Source organism: Trypanosoma theileri (assembly GCF_002087225.1).
Source record: "Trypanosoma theileri isolate Edinburgh chromosome Unknown TM35_Tth_2_V1, whole genome shotgun sequence".
Lineage (NCBI taxonomy): Eukaryota > Euglenozoa > Kinetoplastea > Trypanosomatida > Trypanosomatidae > Trypanosoma > Trypanosoma theileri.
Genome location: NW_021639844.1, coordinates 23,940 through 38,514, shown reverse-complemented (window position 1 = coordinate 38,514; position 14,575 = coordinate 23,940). Strand labels below are relative to the sequence as shown.

The 14,575-nt window shown below is 41.1% G+C and overlaps 8 protein-coding genes across 8 annotated transcripts; all 8 read left to right on the top strand.

Moving 5' to 3' along the window:
* Positions 1-224: 224 nt before the first annotated feature.
* On the top strand, positions 225-1,706 carry TM35_000021150 (uncharacterized protein; the record flags this gene model as incomplete). Its single annotated transcript, XM_029021433.1, has 1 exon — positions 225-1,706. One exon carries the CDS (start codon positions 225-227, stop codon positions 1,704-1,706), a length of 1,482 nt encoding a protein of 493 aa, XP_028886855.1.
* A 676-nt stretch (positions 1,707-2,382) lies between these two features.
* TM35_000021140 (uncharacterized protein) lies at positions 2,383-4,185 on the top strand (the record flags this gene model as incomplete). The annotated part of the gene is made up of 1 exon (XM_029021432.1): positions 2,383-4,185. One exon carries the CDS (start codon positions 2,383-2,385, stop codon positions 4,183-4,185), a length of 1,803 nt encoding a protein of 600 aa, XP_028886854.1.
* A 330-nt stretch (positions 4,186-4,515) lies between these two features.
* Positions 4,516-6,141, top strand: TM35_000021130 (putative protein kinase; the record flags this gene model as incomplete). Its single annotated transcript, XM_029021431.1, has 1 exon — positions 4,516-6,141. The coding sequence occupies one exon, from the start codon at positions 4,516-4,518 to the stop codon at positions 6,139-6,141; it is 1,626 nt and encodes a 541-aa protein (XP_028886853.1).
* Positions 6,142-7,022: 881 nt separating this feature from the next.
* Positions 7,023-7,919, top strand: TM35_000021120 (uncharacterized protein; the record flags this gene model as incomplete). Its single annotated transcript, XM_029021430.1, has 1 exon — positions 7,023-7,919. The coding sequence occupies one exon, from the start codon at positions 7,023-7,025 to the stop codon at positions 7,917-7,919; it is 897 nt and encodes a 298-aa protein (XP_028886852.1).
* A 533-nt stretch (positions 7,920-8,452) lies between these two features.
* TM35_000021110 (uncharacterized protein) lies at positions 8,453-10,324 on the top strand (the record flags this gene model as incomplete). Its single annotated transcript, XM_029021429.1, has 1 exon — positions 8,453-10,324. The coding sequence occupies one exon, from the start codon at positions 8,453-8,455 to the stop codon at positions 10,322-10,324; it is 1,872 nt and encodes a 623-aa protein (XP_028886851.1).
* Positions 10,325-10,583: 259 nt separating this feature from the next.
* Positions 10,584-11,396, top strand: TM35_000021100 (uncharacterized protein; the record flags this gene model as incomplete). Its single annotated transcript, XM_029021428.1, has 1 exon — positions 10,584-11,396. The coding sequence occupies one exon, from the start codon at positions 10,584-10,586 to the stop codon at positions 11,394-11,396; it is 813 nt and encodes a 270-aa protein (XP_028886850.1).
* A 279-nt stretch (positions 11,397-11,675) lies between these two features.
* TM35_000021090 (monooxygenase) lies at positions 11,676-13,043 on the top strand (the record flags this gene model as incomplete). The annotated part of the gene is made up of 1 exon (XM_029021427.1): positions 11,676-13,043. The coding sequence occupies one exon, from the start codon at positions 11,676-11,678 to the stop codon at positions 13,041-13,043; it is 1,368 nt and encodes a 455-aa protein (XP_028886849.1).
* Positions 13,044-13,381: 338 nt separating this feature from the next.
* Positions 13,382-14,032, top strand: TM35_000021080 (putative vesicle-associated membrane protein 713; the record flags this gene model as incomplete). The annotated part of the gene is made up of 1 exon (XM_029021426.1): positions 13,382-14,032. One exon carries the CDS (start codon positions 13,382-13,384, stop codon positions 14,030-14,032), a length of 651 nt encoding a protein of 216 aa, XP_028886848.1.
* Between the last annotated feature and the right edge of the window lie 543 nt (positions 14,033-14,575).

The following is a 14,575-nucleotide window of genomic DNA, read 5'->3' as shown; positions in this document are numbered from 1 at the left end:
TCAAATAGTCTGTGTATACAAAAAATATAATTTTTCTACGTCATCATAGCAAAACGAGATAATAAAATAACCGTACATTATTAAATAGATTTTCATACTTACTACTCTAGTGTATCAGTAACAGTGTGTAAGTGAATTTCTGCTTTTTTTTTTTTTCTTTTACTTGGGGTGGAAGTAACTGGAGGTGTGAGAAGAAATAGTGAGAGCGATATTTTTGGGGAAGAATGGTGTCAACGCCTATTCGTGTCTGTGTATTGGTATGCTCATATGAGGGGTCTGATAGTGAGCTAAAGGAATACGAAGGCGAACTCGTTCAGACACCACAACATTATTTTACTAAAGCAGATGAAAATGAGTTTGTATTTACACTTGTTTATGTGAAGAAGGCAACCGCGTACCGTCAAATTCGTCAACTCGTAAAATCTGGTGATTATGATGTGTTTTATAATCAATGTGATGGTGCTATTGATGAGGATAAGGCAGGAGTTGATGTGGTGCTGGCGCTTGAAAGCTTTAACGTTCCCTTCACTGGTGCTATTTCTAAATATTATGAACTCTCCAAACCAGAGATGAAACGTGTGGCCCATTACTGCCGTATTGCCACTGCACGTCATGCTGTAATAGAGATTGGGGATGATGTGGAGAAGTTGTGCGCCCCCCTTCGATTTCCGCTGATTATTAAACATATCTCTGGATACAGTAGCGTTGGTATGGACAAATCATGTAAAGTGCATGATATGCGTTTGTTGGTGGATCGTGTGGGTCCTTTTCTCGAGCAGTATCAAACGGCACTTGTGGAGGAGTTTATTACTGGCGATGAGGCGACGGTGTTGGTGTGCGCCGACTCTACACAGCCGGGGGGAATCCGTGTGTTTCCACCCGTGATGGTGCAGTTCCCTGAAGGAGAGGACTTCAAACACTTTCATCTCAAGTGGGAGACGTATGAGGGAATGAATTGGCGCGTGATGCCGAATGATGATCCCGCACTGCAAGACATTATTCGCATCGCCCGCATATCATTTCTACACATGATGGGAGGCGTTGGCTACGGACGTGTGGATGTGCGTATTGACCGTGCAAATCAAACTGTTGTGTTTTTAGAGATCAATCCCAACTGTGGTATTATGTATCCATACGGACAAGAAGGTTCTGCTGACTGGATTCTTCGATTAACACCTGATTTTAAACAAAAAGAATTTGCAAAAGTGCAAATACGGGAAGCCTTAACACGTTGTGCTCGTAATAAACCGTTATTTCGATCTGCATATGATCCTATTCGGGAATATTATCTCTGTGCCACACAAGATATCCCTGCTGGTACGACTATATATGAAGGAGAAGGGAAATTAGTACGTCTTTGTACCAAACCTTATGTGAAATTGATGTGGAGTGAAGAGGACTACAATCAATTTTTACATAATGCTTGGCCAATTGGTGGGGATGGCCATCACTACGCATTGTGGGATCTGGAATCATCCGATTGGGGTGCGTTTAGTCATTCATGTAATCCAAATATGGGATTCGCAGCCAATCGATCACTTAATATTATTGCCCTTCACGATATCAAAAAAGACGATGAACTTACAATGGATTACCGTCTCTTCATGGATGAAACAATGCCACCATTTCGATGCCACTGTAAATCAAAATCATGTCAAGGATGGATCTCATTTGGAAAGAGAGAAGAGGAAAAAATAGTATCGTGAACAACAAAATAAAAAATAAAAATAAAAAAGGACCGAAAAATGTTTTTTTTTTTTTTTTTATTATTGTTTTTGTTTTCATTTTGAGTAAGAATGATACAAAGAAGGTCTAACAATGCCGTCAACTCTTCAAAAAAAAAAAAAAAAAAAAAAAAAAAAARGAAAACGTAAAAAAAAAAAAAAAAAAAGAAAGAAAAAAAATATATAATACACATAAACTATCTGTGGGGTTGTTTTTTTCTTGTTCTGTACGGTCGATTTGAATCAAGTACATCAAACAGATAGGAATTAACAGAAATAACAACGATGATACTGAAGCGTAATGGGAAATGTTTTCCTTTTTTTCTGGAAGAGCAGCCTATTGACTGTATCCATATATCCCATTATATATATATATATATATATATAATGAAGTTATTTATTGTTTCTATTATTTTTTTTTTCTTTTTTTTTTCTCTCTCTCTTTTTGAATTGGAATATATTATTGCTTTATTGTTTATTTTTTTTTATTTTTTTTATTCTTTTGACTGTTGCTGTCATTCTCTATTATTTTGTTCTTTGTTTCCCCTTGTATTTGTTTTTCTTCAGGCCGAATTCTATCGTTATTTCTAAGAGTATTTTTCAGAATTTAGTTTGTGAACTATTTTTTATCTTTTCATATGCGCATGTTTTTACATGAATGAGTACTTGTGAGAGACACATCAAATGTGCGGTAGCGGGAGATTCACTTGCTTCTCCAGAGATTTTAGTACACTGCATGCGTTCAGAATGGAAGAGGCAAGATGTGATGATCTCTAGTGAATCCCCATTTAGTTTTTCACTTAAATCTTCAAGAAATTTGAATGAAAGTATGATGGTTCATTTTTCTTTTCAAATTCTAACATCACCGCCACAGACACTCGTTACTGGAAGCGATATATTAATTCTCGTCTTTTCCCCTGCTCATCCACTCTCATTTTTGCATTTATGGGAAGTCTGGTGGCCTCTCTTCTCTCACCTTCGGCAATTACCCTATCTCATTGTTGCAAATAATATGGAACTTCTAGTGACTCCACAGGTGCAGCAGTATATGCATAAATATAATATACATCCTATATTATTTGAAGAGGTCCTACAAGCACTAAATGCTGCAATGGTGTCTCATAATAACTTTTACCCTATATCACGAATTAATATGAAAGATTTATTACTTCAAGATTCTTCTTCCGTATCCAATACCTCTCTAAGTTATTTATGTGATGCTTTATTGTGTACCTCTTGTTCCCAGTCTGTTCATGTTGAAGTACCATTGCAGTCTCGATGGGAAATGGCACTGGAGGAGGGAGTTGCCCATCAACTTATGATACAATTACTGGATGAATGGATTGTAGTTACATCTCCACTCTTACATCACGTCTTTTACGCCAATCGAAGGACAAAAGAGGTGACAACCATAAAACCGGTAGAGTTATCAAATACTACAATGGGGACACCTAGAAAAGAGAAGATACACAGTAAAGCTTTGGTACCACAAGCAAACTGTCAAAAACACTTATTGGGAGATAGGCTTGCAAAGAATTCAACTCCACCTAAAGAATACCTAAAAAATCTTGAGGAAGTTGTAGGAGCTTTACGAAAAAAGAGATCAGAACTAAAAAATATTGAGGATCATGTGCAATATCTTCGTAAAGGTGTGATTGAATTAAAGCAACAGATATTAGTACTACAATCAAGAATTGATAACTCGAAAAATGATATTGTCTCTATAGTATCAAACCAAGAGGCACTTAAGAAAGAGTTTCACTCTCTGCAAGAACAATGTGACCAGATTGGAACGATTAACGAATTAACTCTTTCTACACTCTCAGAGGAAACTGATGAGCTTCGAAAAAGGTATCTAAACGTCTGGCATGATAATCGAAAGACAAGAGAAAAAATAGCAAGACTACATGAGAAGGTTCATGATGCACAGGAAAAAGTAAAAATCCAACAATATCAATTACAAAATCAAGTAGAATCCAAGCTATCTCTACTACGAAGTAGATTTGTTACACATTACACTGAAATCGACGAGTTGGAGCAGAAGTCTCTCCTCTTGTATCGATGGCAAGCTCTTCGTGGACGACGGACAGTTTTTCCGCAAGATACCAGTGAAAAATACAAAACAAGACCTACATATATTTCACAAGAATGGTTTTCTTTCTTGAGAGGACTTTCTCAAGCGTTGATAAGTACAGTAGAACCTCTCTTGTCTGCGAGTGAAAAACTTCGTATATTCTATGAGACACATTTGGTCTACCAAAGGTCATTTTTGCGAACAGTAACGACATTACAAGAGGGATTGCATCGCACAGAAATGCTTCAACGACGACGAATAGCGGTGGAGCAGACACTGGAGTTTGCAAGTTGCATCTTGGATGATTTTCTACTCCCCGTACAGCGGCACGGCCGGTGCCTGGGACAGCGTGTGGCGACGCGTCTGCAGCTGCTTCCATTGGAGTGAATCCCCATGTGGGAAATTGCATTCATCCGTGTGCGGTGTGTGCCTTCCCTTTGACTCCCTTTCTCTTTCTCTCTCTCTTTTTGTGTGTATTTGTGTTTATCTCACACTCTCCTCTTTGCAGCTTTTTTGTTCTTGTTTTGGGGTGTAATTCTTGGTGTGTCTCTTTGTCTGGTGTGCATTGTTCTCACTGCGTTCTTTGCGTTGTTGGTTTTTTTCTTTTTTTCTTTTTCTCTGGTTGAGGCTTCTGACGTCCCTGTTGTAAGGAAGATCCTGTTTGTCTGGTGAGGTAGAAAGAGAGCGTAACTCTTCTTTGCTTGTAGAGAGAACGTTATGGACGTGTTGCTGGCGTTACCCATATTGGGGCGGGAGGTGCAGCTTTCCGAATTACTCGGGGCCGGCTCAAATGGCCGTGTGTATCTTGCTATGCCGGTGAATCCATGCGATGCTGCGAACCACTTCCCGTACCCGTCTCAGTTTGTGGTGAAGGTGATGCAGCGAGAGTTGTGGCCTGTCGACTACGTGGAGGGCATCAAGAAGGAGATTAACGCCGTGCGGTCACTGCAGCACCCCTTCATTGTGAGCTACGTTGGTGCGTGGGTGGAGACGTGTGGTGGGGAGCACAGTGGTAGTGTTTGCCTTGCCATGGCCCATTGCGACGGTGGGGATCTTCACAAGATGATCTGTGGGTACATCAACCGCGACGAGTACGTGCCGAACGAGTTGGTGATGATGATCATGGTGCAGATTCTGTCTGCCCTCAACCACAGCCACGCGCACCACATCATTCACCGCGACATCAAGCCTGCGAACCTGTTCCTAATGCGAGACGGTTCTGGCGACGGTGTGGCGAAGGCACTTGTGGGCGACTACGGCTTGGCGCGGCCGCTGAGTCGCACGGTGGAGTTGGCGAGGACGCGTGTGGGCACCCCGTGCTACTGCTCGCCTGAGATCGTCGCCGGCGAGGCGTACACCGCGAAGACGGACATCTTCTCCGCCGGCGTGACGTTCTTTGAACTCATGACGCGGCAGCGGGCCTTCTGGGAGAAGGGCCACACGGAGCGGCAGTCGTTCCACGCGATTCTCCACGCGGACCCGCTGCCGCGCCTGCGCCGTGTGGCGGACGGCCGCTACGACAGTTGTCTCGTGCGGGCGGTGGCGGCGTGTCTCGGCAAGACGGAGCGGGGCCGCCCGACGGCGTTCGAGCTGCTCACCGGCTTCGCGTCGCGCCTCACCCGCTACGTGCGGGCGAAGAACATTCCCGTCACCCGCGAGCGGCCAAAGGCGTCGCCCACGCGCGCAGACGGCAACTCACCGGTGCGTCGCATGTCGCCCGTCTCGCCAGTGCGGCCAAACGGTGTTTCTCCATTGAGACCGAACGACGTTTCCCCATCAAGACCAAACGGTGTTTCCCCAGTGCGGCCAAACGCGGTTTCTCCATTGAGACCGAACGACGTTTCCCCTGTGCGACCAAACGGTGTTTCCCCAGTGCGGCCAAACGGTGTTTCTCCAGTGCGACCTAATGAAGTCACGCGATTGCGACGAGTGACACCGGTGAGAGAGTCACTGGTGGGTGCCGCACCCGCTGTGCCTAACCGCACGCCCACGCCCACACCCGTCGCCGCCGCTAAGGCTGCTGCTGGTGTGCAGAATGACGCTGTCGGGGTGAGGCGTGAGGTATTAAGGGAGGGGGTATTCGAGCATGAAACACCCGCGGTCGATCTCCTGCTGAGTGTGATGGAGGCGAACGTCGGCAACATGGTGGAGTGCGCTAAGCTGAAGGAGCTTCTTGACGGTGATATTGAGGCCTTCATGCTGGTACAGATTCTTCTTGTCACACGGTGTACAGATGCAACCTCGCTTGAAAATGGCATATTCAGACTGCTGTTGACGCTCAAGCCACAGATATCGGCGGATAAGGTGGTATTGTGGTTGATGGAGCGTAATCGAGGGGTGTAGATGTTTACATTTTTGTTTTCTTCACAACTATGGTCTTGGTCACTTCCTACACGGGGTATCCACAGACTTTATTTTCCTTTGGTTTTCTTTGTTGAGTCTACTACTACCCTACCTTTTTTTTTTTATTTGTCCTCGTGGATAATTTTTTAAATCTAATATGGGGTTTGTTGTGTCTCATGTGGGTGGGGGGTGTTGGGGCTGGGGAGTTGCTGGTTGTTTTTCTTGCTCCTTCTACTTGCTCTTGAACGTGTCCCTTCTCCTGTTGGTACTCCCCCATGCTGGTTTGGGTGTTCGTTTTTTTATCCTCTCTTCTTTTTTTCTTGTACCCATTGCTTCCGTAATATATTTTTCTTTTTCTGCTGTTGCTGCAGTAGCTTCCCTTCCTAGTATGGCTGCAAGCGCGGTAGGTGTTGTCTTTACATTTTCTCTTGATTGATATGTGTGTGAGTTTTTGAGCGGCTTGTTCAAGAGTCTGTGATGCCCTAATTGTGTCTCTCTGTGAAAATTTTTTTTCTTCCTTTAGATCAACCTCTTTCAATGTGAAAGACAGAACAAAAAAATCTTTTTTTCTTGGATTTGGCGTAGGATATTGTGTTTTATGTGTTGTCATATTTTGAGTGTGTTAACATTTCTTGATGTGTTTATAGTCATGTACTGCGGTTTCGTTTTTTGTAATAGAGATTATTGTTTTGTGAATGTTGTGATGATGAAGTTCGGTACAAGGAATACAGTTTGAGGAACGCTGAGGAGGTCTTTTTTATTATTTAGGGGATTGTGTGGTGGATTAACTTGTATTTTCGTTGTATAGTTTTTTTTTTCTTGTTTGCTGAACCCTTTTATTCTTGTTATTTACTTTTTAATGTAAAGGGAGCAAAGGGAAGATGTTCTTTTACTCACCTGGAGTGCAGTTGATAGTACCAAAAGGATGTAGTTTACGTCATTCTTCGAGTATCCCAATGGTTCGACCGATACGAATGATTGGTATTGTGCATAAGGTGTTTGTAGAGAGAGGTTATGGCTTTATTCTTGCCGCACCTCCACCTGTTTCGTTACTAAAACCCTTAACTTCTTCAAGAAGAGTAGATGGTGACTCAACTGGATTGAATGAACAGCAGATGGTCTCTCAAAAAGATCCTATAAGTGTTTGGTTTCCACTTAATTCCAAAAGTGGTGGCCGTCTTGGTAAGCCAGAGGAGTTAAGAGAAGGTTCAGTCTCTTCTTTTCCCTCGCGTGGGTCTTATGTGACCTTTACTGCGACTTGTCACCACGACGCGGCCAAGCAGGTGTGTGTGTGGCGAACACAAGAAGTGAAGCCCTGCGATGTGAAGAAAAAGTTGCAGGCAGCGTTGCGAACGGCTCGAGATCCCCGATGGGATCGCATCACAGCAGAGGACGTGGCGAAGGCAAATAGAGAGATTGCATGGTACTTCGCTGCTGAAAAACCGGTTTCTCTGCAATCTCCACAGAGAGCGCAAGTTAGTGAAGATAGTGCCATCTCTACTGCGGCATTACTAGAGGATGACACGGACACGGAGGAGCAGCGGTCACAGATGAGCCAAGAGAGAATGCGCAGGCGTTTACACAAGATCAATGAGATGGCAAGAAGGTTTGTAGTGTCTGAGACGGATTTGCGACGACCTTTGCTGTGGATGCGGAATGTTGGTGGTTGCTCGATTGATAATGAGGAGAATAAGGGAAGCGTAAATCACTTCTCTAAATTCTCAGAAGATGAGAAAAAGCGTTGGGAACGTGTGCAACAATATTTGAATGAGCAATAGGGATAATGTTTGTATACTGTCTTTGCATTTATGTTTGCTTTTTTTGTTGCATTTTGTACTTTTTTTTTTCTATCTTTATCGGTGTAAGTTGAGTTATTTACTTATTGCTTGTTTCATTCCCTACGACACTAGTGGATTCTTTGAAGACTCTGATGGAATAACTTTTTTTTTATTTATTTAATGGGTCTTCTTTACCCACACTATTTCAGTTGGGAATTCAAGCGTAAAAGAAAAAGGTAATAGAAAGATATATATTTATTTCTGTTACTGTTTCTTTTATATATATATGCATTAGTCTGGTTTTTATAATTATTCTTCTCTGGGGCATTTACTTGAGGTGGTGCAGAGTATTGAATGAACCCATGTTTTTTTTTTTTTTTTACTGCTAAACATTTGGTTTTTTTTTTTTTTTTCTTGTTTTTGTTGTTCTTCTTCTGTCATTTCCATTTTTTTATTGTTAACCAAGTGGTTTCAGTCGGTGACTCAGAGAAGACCGATACAAATACGGATACCTCACCTTTATAAGGGAAAACATGTCTAGTCACAGTAGTGATGTGTATGTGATGGAGGACGAGGAGGAGGACTTATCTGTGCAGCTGCCGGAGGGTCTTGTGCACTCACACTCCACAACGCCGTTAGAGTCATCTGCGGAGGAGTTGTACCAACGCAAAAAGACGGCGTGTGATCTACGCACAGTTGGCACTAACACAGAGAATTACGTGGAGGAATCTGTAAGTTCCTTGGTTTATAATGGTATAATGGAACTTATGCGGACTCTCGCCGGCGATGGGTTTGCAGATAATATTTCAATGAAATTTCAACAGCAGAGGAAATGTGGCTCTACTGAAGAGATTACAATAATTGCTCGTAATATAATAAAACGTCTTGGAGAGATTTGTGCAGATCAGCCACAATTATCCACGTTACCCGAAGCATCATTAGATGTTACAGATACTGCTATGTCTGTTCCTGTTTCTACTACTACGAGTGGTGCTACTAATATTACTAATAAGACTGATGTTAATGCAGTTCCCTCATGGCTTGATGATTTACAGGAATCCATGTCGAGAACAGAAACTCTTTTGCATGAACTTTCAAAGACAACAGAGAAGAAAGAAACGCTGGATGAACATTTAAAGACATCTAATACTATACTTCTTGCACCTGCAGTTACTTCACCGACACCTCCTCATTCACCACCTTCGGCACCGTTGTTGATCTCTCAGTCAATTCCACCTGAAAAGACAAGTCGAACTGAGGAACTTGAAACTGAATTACGTAATCTACAAGAGAAAATGGCAGAAATACGTTTAATTTTCGCTAAAGAAGGTTTAGATAGTATAGTTCCTCTTTATAATGAACTTCTTGAACTTCGTGAATTAAGGCGAAAGACAGCGGTTAAGGATGCTGAAACCACCATGGCATACCTTACTACTATGGAGTGCTGTTTTAAACAACAATTAATCGCAGCAGAAAAACGGAAAAGATCTCTTGATTTAGAGCTTACTAGACGTTCTTGTGATGTAGGGAATACAATAACTACTTTGGTTGAAGATGTTGAAAAATTGGCACAGTTAAGTCAAGATTTAAAACAACTTCGAAGTGAATATCAGCGTCAAGTAGCATTACTGGATAAAAATCATTACATGTGTATTGCTCCTTTACCTGGTGAAAAACGACTAAGGACTTCAGAAGGAAGTTTTAAGTTGCTTTTTGAAGAACAACTAGAGAAAGAGCAGCAAATGATGGCACTTCGTCAAGAGTTGGAATCACAGAAGAAAGAAACTGAAAAGTGGAGAGAACGATACGAAATGTCTGTACAATCAACCTCTCTAGTTCAAGAAAATACTACATTTAATTCACTTCTGCGTAATGTTGATGAGCGGCTCTCTGCTGAAGCATACCGTAAACTCACACTTTTATGTCGTCTTTTTGGATGGAACTTGCTCGAGTTAACTGATAAAACCATTGTTATTGGACGTATAGGATGCGCAGAAGAGAAACTCAGCTTGCCTTTTTTGGATTCATTGAAGGATGAAAACCCTTCTTTAGCTATGAGCGTCGTTCTTGCAAAAAAAGTACTGGAAGGTTGCGCTACTCGACGAGAACAGCAGGTAGATGTTCAGAGTGACAACGTCAAAGATAATGAAGAGGATCTAGATGATGAAAGAAATATGGAAGAAAATGAAGAAAATGAATCTACAATAAAGGAGAGTAAAAATCTTGAATTGGAGGAGACAGATAAAACTGAGGTGGAAAACGAAGTCTGTGATACAGGTAAAGAAGAGGTAAGTACCACAGACCCTTCAATGGATAAAAATCAAGAAGAATCCATAATAAAGGAAACTCCCTCATCAGACTCGGCAGAACCGACATTTTACAGTAGTGGTCTTTGGGATGAGTAAGGATCAACAGAAAGTTTGTGTATTAGTCGGTTTATATATATCTCTCTGTGTGTGTGTGTGACTTTCTGGAAAATTCTCTATGATCACTTCCTTCTATTTTATTTTATTTTTGGTTTGATGTATTTTCAATTATTATTATTATTTTTCTTTTTGGTAACATAGAAGTGTAATACAATCTTTTTTTCATACTTTCTTCTTCTTCTTCATTAATTTCTCTGAAAATTGTTTCTTTTTTTTTTTCTTCGTAATTAAAATATAGATGATTGGTTGTGTACCTCCAGCAGGCTACATAAAAACCCATGATGGACGAACTATACCTCCACGTGTTGTAAATAAAGGCATCAACAGTAACTGGATAACTTCACAGAATGTGGAAAAGGGTGAAATTCTTTGGAGTGAAAACTTATTTGTTTTTTGTGGAGGAGTTTCCGAAGATAATTTATCGGTCTTAACAGAAAATGTGGAGTGGAATCAGTTAGCTTCAGCGGTGTGGAATGCTATGGTATCGAAAGGTGGCGAGCGAGTTACTTTCTGGGCGATGGGATTTAATGCACTCGCTCGTGTGCTTCTCGTTGCGAGTAACTCTCCAAATAGTATTGGTTCTTTTTTTATCGAGTCGCGCTCTGTTTCTCCACAGAGAGATTATATACCAGTTTCACTGGCAACATTACTAGTAAAAGGTATGGAAAAACTAAAGGGTGTTTCTCCATTCCCTCCAGTAGTGGCCACTTGGCTTCTCATGACTTTACAAGAGAGAATATTTCCTCTTTCAAAGGATTCTTCCTCTGAAATGAAGGTTAAGTTAAATGGTTTTCTTTTTCTTTCAAGGAAAGCTGCAATAGTTCCTATAGAAAAGGCAGCCAATGCAAAGCTTTCTGTATCGAAAATTACGCAAACAGGTGATGTGATACTACATTGTGTTGCCACCAAAACAATTGCAGAGGGGGCACAAGTGCGACTGCACATGGGCCGAAGTATTGCTGAGTCGATGGATATACCGAATAACTGGAAGGACGCATGGAATAATTATTGTTCTCTTATGGAAAAGCGTCTGTTACTTGGCATACACTAACATATTGGGTCATTCTACTCTCTTGTAAATGAATAAATTTTTTTTTCTTTTAATTTTTGGATTACTATTTCTATTATTATTATTATTATTATTATTATTATTATTATTATTATTATTATTATTATTATTATTATTATTATTATTATTAATTCTATAACTGCCCTGTTGGAGAATTGTAATTGGTAATTTTTCTCAATGTATCTCATAAGTATCCACTCATCTAGACTTTAACAAAAAGACAAGAAAAAAAAAAAGATTGTTTCTCTACATCAAAGTCTAATGAGAGTAGTTATCGTGGGTGCTGGAATTTCGGGTTTGTCACTTGCATCATTTTTGCGTCGGTTGAATATTGATTGTGTTGTTCTTGAACAGGCACCTTTTTTATATGCGACATATCAGGCACCATTTACACTTTTTGCTAATGCACTAAGTTGTTACAAAGCGTTTGATATGAAACATGTGCTTGAGGGAGGTGATGTTGTATCTGATGATTTCTTTGGTATATTAGATGAAAAATTACGTTGGCTTCTTAAGGTGCGGAACAGGACGGTAAACCTTCGGGTATTGGGAGAAGACCGAATACCATTAAGTACGGCCCCTCCTGCCAATAGTGATTCTATTGTTTCGCGTCGCCATGCAGAACAAGTCAAACAGGAACTCGGATGCGTCCCTTTGCGCGCAACTTTCTCTGCGGAGTATCTCCGTACTGTTTTGCGCCATCATGTAGAAGATATACGCTTTGGAAGCCGTGTGGTGGATCTTTTCCCACATGAAGGTATTAAAGGTGGTGTACACGTTGTGTTAGAAAATGGAAAAACAGAGTGGGGTGATGTGGTTGTGGGAGCAGATGGTGCACATAGTACTATCCGAAAGCTTCTATATCCTGGTGAATATGTTGGAACCAGTAGTAGATCGCTTGGAATGACGCAAGTTGATGGGTTTGTTAATATTACCAATGATAGTTTTCTTACCGGCGATGTTCCTGTTGAGGTGTGGGGTTCACGCCGTACTCTTTCATGTGTGCCACTGCGACGAGAAGGAAAGAGACAACTTGCCTTTTCAGCGACACTGTTTGATCCACCTACAGAAGTAGTAGACATTTCTGCTGAGACGGACGCTATGACAGTTCGGGAAATCTATCGTTCTCTCTTACGTCGGGAGTTTGCTGTTTTTGGTGAAGATATTTCACAAGCCCTTGGTAAAGCAGAACTGGCTATTCCAACTGAAATGGTAGAAGTTCCTGTTATGCCGCGTTGGTTTAATAAACGTGCTGTTTTGATTGGTGAAGCTGCACATGGTTCACTCCCTTCATTTCTCGCACAAGATGCTTCTCTGTGTGTTGAGGATGCCGCACTGCTTGCCACTTCACTTGTGGATGTTCCACTTTTCACGGATGCGGGATTTGAGTACGCATTCAAGCAGTTTGAGACAGTACGCCGTGATCGTGTAGAGCGTTATATTCGTCAATCACGGCGAGCTCGTCGATTCACTGCTTTTGCATTTCCAGCTGTACGAAATGCGTTGTTGACTGCGACACCGGCCCCGGCGTTGATGTGGTTCCAGAAGTGGCTATCAAACTGGACGTATAGTTCTCAACAGTTAGAGGTGGATCCAAAGACAAAGATGGAAATAGCATACAGAAATTGAGGAGTCGATTTCTCACCTTTGGTCTGCGTTCACCTACGCTATTATTTATTTTTTTTTTACTTATTACGATTTTTTTTTTCTTTCTTTTTGGGTGAATAACTCCTTTCAAAACAAAAAAAAAGGATCTCTCTTTATCCTGAATTCAACTGGCTCATTTTGCGAAGGAAGGAGACGATAACTTTCTCCCTTTTTTTATTATTATCATTCTCTTTTTTTTTCTTTTTTATTTTTACGTGTGTATGTCTGGTTACTACTAATGTTATTCATGTTTTTATTTATTATTTATTTTATTTATTTATTTATAATAATTTCAAAGGCGGACTAATTCATGTTGAAGAATGGGAACCATTCTTTATGCCCTTGTGGCATCCGCCGAGGGAATTCCACTGGCAGAATATCATGCTTCTTCAAGTACACATGGTGAAAATGCCAAGAAAGTGCTTGCGAGTATTAAGGGAGCAATATTAGAAAGAAAATGTCTTGGATACAATGGTTATTCCTATGATATTCTTCCTCATAGAGATGGGACTGTTTACATGTCTGTGACGGAGGATTCTTGTAATCGTGCCATCTCCTTCAGATTTCTTGATGCTGCACGGCGACGTTGTCATGCTCACCGTGGTAATCCCGTTGCACTCGCTTCGGAACTCAAAAAAGAGGTGGATTTTTTTAATGATACCCAACGTACAAAAATATGTGAGATCCGGTCGGAAATAGCGCAGGTAAAAGAAGAAATGGTTCGTAATGTAGACAAATTAATGTACCGTAGTGACAGGCTTGACACACTTTTGATAAAATCATCCGCTCTGGAAGACGAGTCCTCGTTATTTCGCCAAAATGCGAGGGAACTAAAACGCCAACTTCTTTGCCGTCGTATTTTGTTATGCACAGTAGTAGCTGTGATTGTAATAGGCTTAATATTCGTCCTTGTATTGTCAATATGCTCAAAAGATGGTGTTAATTTCCATCGATGTAGTGGCGGCTCTTGAGTAATTTCTTTGGTGTTGTGGAAAGTGTGTCACTATCAATGTTTTTTTTTTCCCAGTTTGGTGACGACAGTTTACATTTTTTTTTTCTGAGTATGGATCTTTACTTATGTCCTCCTCTTGAAAGGAGGAGAATAGTAAAGAAAAAATATTTAAGAGAGGCCCCCACAAAAAAATAGGATTCTTATTCTTTTTTTCCCCTCTACACTTGTTATTATTATTATTGTGTTCGATTTTTTTTTTTTTTTTTTGCGTCTCGCATCATAAAAGTTTGTCCCCGTACTCTCTTTCTCTTTCCTCTGTATCCTCCCCTTACCCTAATCCCATTTTGTTGTAGTTAGATCACCGTGAAGGGGAGTTAAGATAAAGTTTAATTGTAAATCATGGATTCCTTTCACTATGAGGAGGTGAAGTTAAGCGAAATGATTGTAGAGGGGGACTTGATGCGCTATCCGTGTCCATGTGGGGATTTGTTTGAACTTTCTCTTGAAGATTTTGCCGCTGGGTCAAATGTGGCGCAGTGCCCAACCTGCTCCCTCACACTCC